At 36.7% G+C, this 10336-nt stretch overlaps 1 protein-coding gene across 1 annotated transcript in view; it reads right to left on the bottom strand.

The window, feature by feature from the left end:
* Window positions 1-1410: 1410 nt before the first annotated feature.
* The window catches only part of FAM171B (family with sequence similarity 171 member B), a 63883-nt gene continuing 54957 nt past the window's right edge, over window positions 1411-10336 (bottom strand). The window contains exons 7-8 of the mRNA XM_044768595.2: window positions 6406-6529; window positions 1411-6154 (exon numbers count right to left, since the gene is read on the bottom strand). Of these exons, the coding sequence (XP_044624530.1) occupies window positions 4810-6154; window positions 6406-6529 (1469 nt within the window). The 3' untranslated portion in view covers window positions 1411-4809. The remainder of the gene's footprint in view (window positions 6155-6405; window positions 6530-10336) is intronic.

Raw genomic sequence — 10336 nt, 5'->3', positions numbered from 1 at the left:
GCTTAGCTATTTTGGAAAGAAAAGTTATGAATTTTTTTCCCTAAGAAATTTGCCATATATTTTTAATGAAAATGTTGTTCCATCATTTGTAATTGAGTTTATTAACTTTTTGGCATTTAACATTACAAATCGTGATTTATTTCTAGACAATTCTCTAGTCAAATTCTGAAGATGTTTTTATAAAAAAACTTAATGGATGGAAGTCCACGGCCCAAAATAAACAGAGGGTCAAAATAAAGGGAAAAGATAAGACAGAAAACAGGTCAAGGAAAGAGTATTTATTTTGATGGAGTAAAATCCAAATCTAGGACAATAGAGCAGATTTCTCAAAAGAAGTTCACCCCACAATTGATTTAGAGAGAGCTTACATTAAGCTGTTTCAAGGAATATCATGATAAAGAAATCTACCCATAAAAAGAAGGCCAAAAGGTGACTTTATGAAGCCTAGATAAAGCAATCCTGGGGTACAGTTTACCTACTACTGCACAAACAGCACGTGGTTCAAGGGAAGGGTCCCTGATTAGTTGTGACAATTATCAAGTACTGATAGGTGAGTCAGTAGGTGAATGATATACTCGTTAAAATAGCTCCTAACTCAATCCAACCACCTTTCCTATAGTTCTTACATATCAGCCTTCCCATATTAATTTCCCTTCTGAGATGACATTGTGATGATGGCTCATGAACGTCATCTGCTTGGCAGCTGTTTCTGATTGTGATTTCTGAAATCTGTTTTCTATTACAACCAGTTCCATGTGAGTCTGGGTCCTGCATGACTCCTCCCAGGGGCTGCATCATTCCTGTTATGACTCCAGACCCTCCTAGAGGGAGACCAGGCCCAGACAGGCGCCACCGCCTGGCTTGCACTTGACAGGGATCCAAACGGAAGTGTCTATCTCAGTGCCAGTGTTGGGGGTCATAATCTCCGCTGTGTATTTGTGAATGGATTCAGAACCCAATTCCCATTAGAATTGACCAAAAGTATTTCTAGTACTATAGTAATTTGTATGTTAGACAGAATGTCTAAAAACGTAGCAGCCAGGATAACGACTGCAAATGATATTTTAAAGTCCAAAATACAAACCGCCTGAACTTAAGTATCATTCAGTCATCTGAGCAGAAGGGCTCTCGAAGGAGCTCTGACACTCTAAGTGTAAATAGCTTCTCAGACTTGGTGTTATTTAGTCTAGGTTTAAAGTCTAAGGCATTTCTTTTAAGGGAGGAGGGCATATTATACTCTTTTCTCACTTAGGTATTTTTAGAATTACAACTTATTTTATATTCTATTAGATTATCTTAAGTCTTCTCATTAAATGGAAAAATAATTTGTCTATACTCAGCGTTAATAGTAAAAATATGAACTTTGGAGAACATGAAATACAAAGAGAAATCAAGTTCATTATGTAAATAAAAGGTATTCAAATATATAACATTTATTTTACTATAGGGAATGTAATAAGGAAAAAAGTAATAATAATTGAAAATTGGATTAAATGACAACTTAGGGAAGAATGTTTCGTAGTTTACACAAAATTAAACAATGCATCAAATATATTTTTAGATTTTATTAGCTTTAATGAACTGTTTAACATTTTACAAATCTTCAGATTGTTACAGTTTTCAGCAGTAAATATATTAGTAATGGCAATAAATACACTGAAATGTGAGATTCCTCTGATGAAAGAATACAAATGATAGAAACACTTGAAAACAAGAGGGCAAAATGTCAACTCTAGGTCTGAGATGGAAATTAACACGATCCAATTCCTCACAATGCTAGTCCATGCGGAAATGACGAACTCATTCCCTAGAAATGAATATGGAACTTCGAGCTTCACCTTTCTGGGAAGTTTTGAGGGACATTATAACCCACAGATCCCTAAAACTCTAATATGTACTGATACCAGAGGATTCAAACACAGAGAAGTGATCTGAAAATGATTGCCGAAGCAAAGAAGTGCTTCTATTCCTCAAGATTTGTGACCTCCGTGGTAAACTGTGTATTACAAAAGGGAATAATCCCTATACAACCGCATAAATGTCATAAAAATGGATTTTATAAAGTCTCAAGATCATAATATGTATTCAAAAATACATATAGCTGTGCTTTAGTAAATGAATCCATCAGTTAATTGAGGGATAATTTTGCTTTTAAGATATATCCAAAGTATATACAAAGGATCCACAAATGTTAACAATTTGTGACCAAAATTCTCTAGGTTTACATTTGCAAAAAACTGTCTTAGTTTTCAATTTAAAAATTTAAGAAAGTTGTGAATATTGTAGGTTTATTATCACTTGGGTTAAGAAAAAGTAGATGGCTTCAGCGTTTTAACAGGAAATTTGCGAACTACTCAGGAATGAGAAGTTACACATTTTTGATTATTAGAAAAGATAAATTGCCTATACTTCCCAATTGAGAACAGAATGTGCAGTGTATAAAAAATGTTCTATTCTGAAATCAAAAACAGTGTTTCTAGAAAAGCCCTTGGGGATACATCTTCTCATTTCCTTTACACAAGAACGATAACTGGCATACTCGAATGGTATATCCTTATACCCACATGTGTATTCCATTACCAAGCTGAGAGATGAAACATTTTTATTTAAAGGTGGGAAAAATATACACTTAAAATACTGAAGAAGTGCAACGTTTTCCTATGTAGTTTCAAACTTCATTCCAACATGAACAATATATCAATATAAACTGGATTCAAGAAAGAATTAAACACACGAAAGAGAGAAATGTTACTTGCATGCAAAATTCATTGTTCCAACGTGAAACACTAGGTCTATATTTTTTAATTAATAAAAACCGCACATCTGTTGAATTTGGCTAACAGAAAGAAAATGCACATTTAAGAAAGATGTCATCATATCCTTCTAATAAAGCAAGTCTATATCAAAGGCACTTCAGCAGAGCACTAACTCCTTAAGCTTTTCCAAGTCATTTTCATTTACGCCACTTTGAATGCATCTTTCCATATCAGACCAAGAAAAAGCCTCCTCTACCTTGGGGTCTTACTACTACCGCCCTCCAAAAGTAAACCTAGGTATTACTCAAAACATTGATCGCTTCCGCGGATTGGGGTGAAATATAGCAAAGCTTTGCCTAGCTCTTTACGTTCTCTGGGTTAATACAGACAGGTAGGAGCGTAATCTGACAAGTCAGATGCTTCATAAGTGGCTACAGGAAAAAACTGGCTGAAGTCACTATCTTGGGAAAAAAGCTGTTGTATTTCATTGTCTATCCATCTGTAATTTGACTAAAGCTAATGTGGCTAATTTTGGTTCTTTCAACTTGTTTGTGTGCCTTGGGTCTCTATGCTGCTCCCATGCATATTAGTACGGATGAGAAATAAAGCAATTTAGTTTCATTTGTTTCCCCAAGGGAAAAGGGAAGCTGCTTCAGACATTTGCCTTCATGGAAATTTTAAGAAAAATAGAATGAGTTGATTTTAATTAACAAAGAGCTTTATTTTTAGGACACATGAATGATAATTCAGAGTTGAAGACATTTATAATTAAAAACAGTTGTTGAATGTATTCACACTGAATTCTTTGCTATGATAAAAAGAATATGGATATGTTACTTCCAAAACTGGACAAAAAAAGGTTGCAAAATGTTGCAAAGGCTATAAGTGATAAGTGAAACTTTTACTCCTCCCATGAACTTGAAACTGTTTTTCTCAGACATCTTTTATGAACATCAACAGACAAAAAACATGTGGATGTCTCTCTCATATCCTGAAGGTATGCTTAAGTCTCAGGGAAATAGCATTTCTTTTTCTGCTCATTGACATTTCAGAAAAAATTGAAATGTTTATTACCTTTAGCTCCACATACTTAATTTTTTGGTGTTCATAAGAAACTTTTAATTCACTGACTTTTTAAAAATCAAGTTTAATAGTGTTTAAGTGACTGAATTCGTTTTTTTTTTTTTTTGAATAGAAGAAATATCTTAAAACCAATTTTAGCTACATGTATCAGTGAGTTTTAAACTAAAAATATGGGTTTTTTTCTAGATCAGTAAAAAGTTTTTCTTGACAGCTAAGCTCACTTCACTTTTGGCGGGGGATTTAAAATAAATATTGAGTATCACAGCATTCACTTCTCAGATTTATAAATAACAAGCTAACACTTTATCATTTATTCTGTGAAGTTACATTCAAAAACAACCGAAGAGCTGGTGTTTTCCTCTCCAACAACCAAGTTGCTTCTTGCCCGTCTTCCAGGAGGACGGGATTTCCTTTTGGGTTGATACAACACACATGCTGTTGATTACAAAAAGAAAATGTTTGGTCTTTAAACTCTACAATAACATCAATCCAGAACATTTATCAAGTTATTTCCAAGTACAGTCAAAAAAGAACATAACAGTAACATTTCACAAGAAGATAATGCCTGAAGAACAGTTTCATTTCTAAATGTTTCACAGGGGTAGTCATCAAAGCAGAGGCAAGATTTTTGGAAGCAACTTTTAGGAGTACACATTTCGCTGTTATTCTCAAGAGAGTCAGGGCTAAATTGGCTGAGTGAGCAACATTTTCGGGGAACCGACATCTTGAAGCTATTTTACATTTTTAACTCTTGGATACTTCATCACCCAAAAATAAACGAATAGGCCAGAAAAAGCATCGCTCGGTATCCTTCTCTCATTACTGAATTAACACTTTACTAGTTACTCTGCTTGAGACACATCCAGGGACCATGAGATTGCTCAGTCTCAACTTCTTCAGTTCACACTGCAGTTTACAACAAGAAGCAAGAATAAACAGCACGAGACAGCAGACACAACCACCCTTGGTGTTAATTTATGGGAATCAGTGGGCGTTCCTCTCGCTTCTTCCAGATATTAGTCTTGCTATCTCTTTTGGCTAGTGGTGGTCTGCCCCTTTTTTTAGTGGGGGATGTATTGGCTTCAAAATCCTCAATGGTACTTTTTCTTCCTGGAGACTCTTCCCCAGGGTGCTCCATGATAGCTCCGCTCCCTCCATCTAGGATGTGCCTTAAAGCTGGGTCCTCAGGGGAGCAGACAGTGGTTCCACTCTCACTACTGCTCAGGTCTAAATCTTCTAAGTACAGGATCTTAGGCTGATGCATGCTTTTGATGAAAGTTTTCTCCCTCTCAAGTTTTCTACTTGAGTGATGCTCATTCATGTCCACCCCAGAGTCCAGACTCGTGTCATTGCTCTGGGTTCTCTTGCCCTTTTTCAAGTCTATAAAGGAATGCCTCACTTGTGCAACTGGCTTTCCATCAAGAGACACAAACCAGGCTCTGGGATGTGGGGAGGGCTTTCCTTTGGACAGCTCCAGGAGGGTCTGTTCTGAAATCCCTTGAAGCTCTGATGAAAAGGGAGTCATCACAACAGCTTCGTTTAGTGTTCCAGGAACAGAGACAGATTCCAGTAAGCTGTTCGAATACCGGCTCCAATCTGAAGTTTGGGATGGTAAGCTCTGTTGACCTTCGAGGGGGATATTCTCTTCCCTGGCATCTGGAGGCTGTGCATGAGAATGCATTGGCATTTTGGGCAATGTCTGTGTAAAGTTCTCTCTATTTACTGGTTCCATCAATTGGCCATAGACTAACTGTCCTTTTCTTGGCAAAGTAGCTGACTTAGCAGTATGCAACTGCTCTGGGGTGGAGAAAAGGTCAGACGTTTGAAGAATGGCAATGGGCTGGCTGTAGATATGCATAAGTTGTTCAGGAATGTGTGAACGCCCATACACCTCTTCATTACCTGTGAGATACCTCTTTTCCTCTTGAGCATCACCTAGAGATGAAGATAAATTGTTGTTAATATGTTTAGGTTGTTTGGACCCGACATTGGGCTCCAAAGACTGTGGTGGGTTTCTTGAGTAATTATTTTGATTGACTGATAGAAAGGAAACATCTTCATTGTAGATTTTAAAATTGTCCCGAGTTTTTACCATGGAAACCCTTTCTTCTGCTTCTGCCTTGGACGGTTCCTTTTTCTGAGGGCTGTATGAGGAGTTTTTGGCATTGAACAACTGTGACTTGTCCTCGGCTTTTAATGCAACTTTGACTGAACTGATGTGATTTATGTGTGTTGTTGAAGTTGTCTGGTCTCTTTTGAGGACCTCAAGTTTAGTGATATTTCTTTCTCTTTTCTGCGGAGTACCACATTTATCCCTAGAGTAGAAGAGAAGGCAAGAAATGTTTAAAACTTGTGATCTAGAAGGTTTGTTTTAAAAAATCATCCCACAACATGTACATTATATATGCAATGCTATTGTTAGACGATATCCATTTTTAATCTACACATTTTAAAGATCATACAATTGATGTCTACAGATAAACTTTGTAATACATAGAACCTACTGACATGATACTATAGGTTTGAGTTTTCTGTATTTAAACACATTGAGTAATATTGTTCTTACCTGCAATAACAAAGAAGTACGGCAAAAAATCCAATGACAATGACTATTGTTCCTCCTAATATGGCTGTGAGAAACACTGTGTGGTAGGCAGTTATGTTCTTTGAATCTCCATTTATACCTGAACCTAAATGGCCCAATATAAACCAAGAGAAAATACATTATTTTAGATGAAATTTTCAACTATGTCCTATCCTGGATGAGGCAGATTAAATATGTGTACCCTGTTCTGTTTGCTCCCTCCCATGACACGCTTCCCTGTGGGTAGGTTATATCTTCCCTCCCCTTTGGGTTTAATCAGTTGACTTGCTCTGCCCAAAGAAATGTGAGCACCTTCAATGAGGTTGCATGATACGGCCCTGCCGTCTTGCTAAGGCCCTCTAATATGTGAACAGCATTTCCTAGAGGGTTGATACTCCTTCAGCCTAGGTTCTGGAATGATAAAAAAAAAACGTTGAACTGAACCAAGCCAAGCCCAACAGTCACGAAATATAAGCAGCAAAGAGATGTTTGCTATTGTTAGCCACTGAGAGAGCAGGTTTGTTTGTTACTGCAGCAATGGCTGACTATGACAGACATTGGTACCTAGATGCTAAAATGCTACCATAACAAAAACCTAAAATATATGACACTGGTTTCCAGGCCAGGCAGTGAGCAGTGAGGAAATTGTTTCAGGAGGCAGTAAAAATGGTGACCCAAGTTATGTAGTAGCAAAATATTTGGTGGAATAAACTTGGAGAAAATATTTCTAATTAATTTGAGCCTCGTGCAGAGAAATTTTGAGATAGAATGTTGGTTGTGAGTGTTGACAGTTTTGTATTCAATTTAAAAAGAAACTATAAGGACAAATTCAAAAAAGAATTTTCGAAAGTAAGCAAGGATGAAAAGACTAGAGAGAATCCAATAATTCTGGGACATGAAGGATTAAAAGTTGTGACTCTTTCTGCCTGGGCTTCAGAATAAGAAGACACCATGATCCCAGTAAGTTACGCCCAGCAGAGGCACAGTTGCTCCCAGGTCCTCCTTTATAGGAGCACACATACACAATGCTGTTGTCATCAGCTTAACCGCAGTAAAAGCGGACTAAGGCCCTGGGAAGATCAGTGTGGGCTTTTAAGATTCTGCAGGAAAATAAATGCAAGTAATCTCGAGGTAATCTGTTTCAACATCACTAAGACTTCATTTTGTTCAAAAATGCATATAACAAGTCTACTGATCACTATCAACTAGCTTCTAATATGTACTCAGGATGATAAAAGAGTGGTGAGACAACCAGTTTTCCGGTAATCTCTACCAGTAGAGAAAGTCCAGAAGGAGGCTTTCAACCTCACCAAGGACAATGGAAAAGACTGAGGATCACAAGGTCTTTAGATCCTTTAACTTTTGCATCAACTGATTTGATAAAAAGTAATAATAACAGTAATATTAAAGGTTTTGGAGAGAAGTTTTGTGTTATGCATACAGACTTAGGAGCCAGAGTGCCTGAACCAGAATCCTGGCCTCACCATTTCTTTCTATGGGGTCTTGGGCAAGTTGCGTTTCTTTCTGTCTCAGCCCATATCTGTCATAGCTCACCCATGTGGGTTGTTACCAGGATTAAGCGAGTTAATACTTATAAAACACTTCCAACAGAGCTTAGCACGTGACAAGCACTCCATAAGTGTTAGCTATACCACACCGTTGTTGTTAAGTGAAACTTCAAGGTTACAGAAGAACAGGCACTCCAGCATCGACCACACTTTCTTATATGGGAACAAGTAATAAAGTGTTATCATATCTAATAGGCAACCTAACACAGCATCACATGATAAGAAATTTCTTCAAACAAAAAAGAAGTAAGAGTAACAATTCTATCTGCAGATTCTTATTCAGGATCCAGAGCTGCGACAGAGTGAAGTTTGATTATAACCGGGTGAAATTCAACTTCTGTTCCCAAGAATATATGAATATATGTTTCCACAACAGAGTAATGCTAACAATTTTCACTCCACGGGATTCCAGGGGACTCACTTTTGGAAATATCAGGCTGATATGCATGACTATAGCAAAAAAGTATGCATCTGCATTTGTGGTTGTGTACATGCCTAAAAGGGGTCAGAAAGGTGGAAGTTACAATATATTTTAATTCAAATATATTTGAAAATGTATATTTAAAAACATATTAAGAAGCACTTGATAATTAAACTCTACTGAGCTGCCACTTACCTATAGCAATCTATGAAAAACAACTTGATTTTAATTTCTTGCACTTAATATTTTTTTCAAGGAATTCTAGGATTCTATTTGAGATTTATTTAGAAACACATTTAGTGTATTATTAATAAAATTATATCTAAAGTAGTTCCAGAACACCAGACACTAACTAGCCCATCATAGGACCAATTTTGACTACAGTAACACTCACATCCTAAAATGTTTATGGACATTAAGGATCATCATATCCAACTCCTGCAATTTAAAACAAGAAAACTAATATTCAGATGGAGAAGTACCTATTCCAAGCTCACCCAGTTAGTTATTGGCAAAGCAAGAGCTATAATCAAGCTACCCATGTTTCTAGTATAGTGTCCCTTTGTGATATGCTTTCAGAATGAATTTTTCAAAAGCCTCACTAGTAGGGATCCAATTCAAACTAGAAGGTATCTAATTCTAAATGGGATCCCACACTTCTAAGTTCTCTGATTCACACAAAATCTTTCCAACATATAGGCTAAAACAAAACTTCCACCTATTTTAGAAAATTATCTCAGCTTTTATAATTCAGAGTCATCTTACATAAATTGGTTGTTTCAGGTATGTTTTTAATGGAAAGAACACTTCTCTATAAAACTCAAGGGCTTTGTAGGTTATTTTTATTAGAAATGAAATAACTTGGATTTAGTTGAGTTGAAGTATTAAATTAAATATTAATTGTTCTTCTTTTTAAATCAATATTTCATTACAGTTGCAAATCTAGAACGAGATAAGGTCAGACAGCTGGCAAACCTGCATGAGATTTCGCATCATGAGGAGCAAAAGTAACCACCCTCTGCTTTCTGAATAAATAATCTCATCAGCGCTAAGCTCAAACAGAAACAGGGAGAACCTCCCTCCTGATCACAATGGTTAATGGCTCATATGTCTTCTATTTGGAATACTAAATTTTGGCTTCCTTAGAAAAAAAAGTCTGTTACCTTGCATGGTCCAAAATTCAAAGGCTGTCAATGTAAAATGAAAATATAAATCAAATTATTAAAATAAACTTTCTCAGAAACTCTGGAGAGCCTTCAAATTATTAATAGACAGCCCTGATAGGATGCTATAGAAGAGAAATGTATGTAAAATGTCATCCACGTCCTTGATCAGGGTGCGCGCTGCTACTATGCCTGACAGGCAGAAAGTGCCAGGTCGCAGCTGTCTCTCAGTTGGGAGCCAAGATACTCGATAAACCAAAAGAATTACCTCTGACATAGAATTAAAAACGAAGGAATGACAAATGCATTCAACTTTCACACTCTCCCAAAACTTCACTAAAATGACACCGCAAGTTTTGCTTTGTTTTCTTTTTGTACATACACAAACCCAAGGATTAAGAGAGAGTGAGATAAGAGCCAAGAGCAACAAGATGCTCAAGGCTGGAAAGTTGACTTAGCAAAGCTGGCAACAGGGACAGCCAAGAATCAGCTCAATCCATACCAGCAAACACCCAAAAGGCCCAGAAGTGGCAGCAGGCCCAGGGTGCAACCAGACTACAGTACAGCAGGTTAGAAGACTTTCCTTTTTTTAAGAAGCTTTAATGGATAAAAAGTGCAATGTTTGAAGATTTTGAGAGATTTACACAAGTCAAGATGAAAGTAGGATTTCCTTAGATGCAAACTATATAGCTAATTTCATACCATGTTCAATCTAGGAAAAACGAAATACTCATTTCTCCTAGAACGTGAATAGAGCATTC

This window comes from Equus asinus, chromosome 4 (assembly GCF_041296235.1).
Source record: "Equus asinus isolate D_3611 breed Donkey chromosome 4, EquAss-T2T_v2, whole genome shotgun sequence".
Taxonomy (NCBI): domain Eukaryota; kingdom Metazoa; phylum Chordata; class Mammalia; order Perissodactyla; family Equidae; genus Equus; species Equus asinus.
Note: the sequence above shows the minus strand (reverse complement) of the source record. Positions and strands in the feature narration are given on the sequence as shown.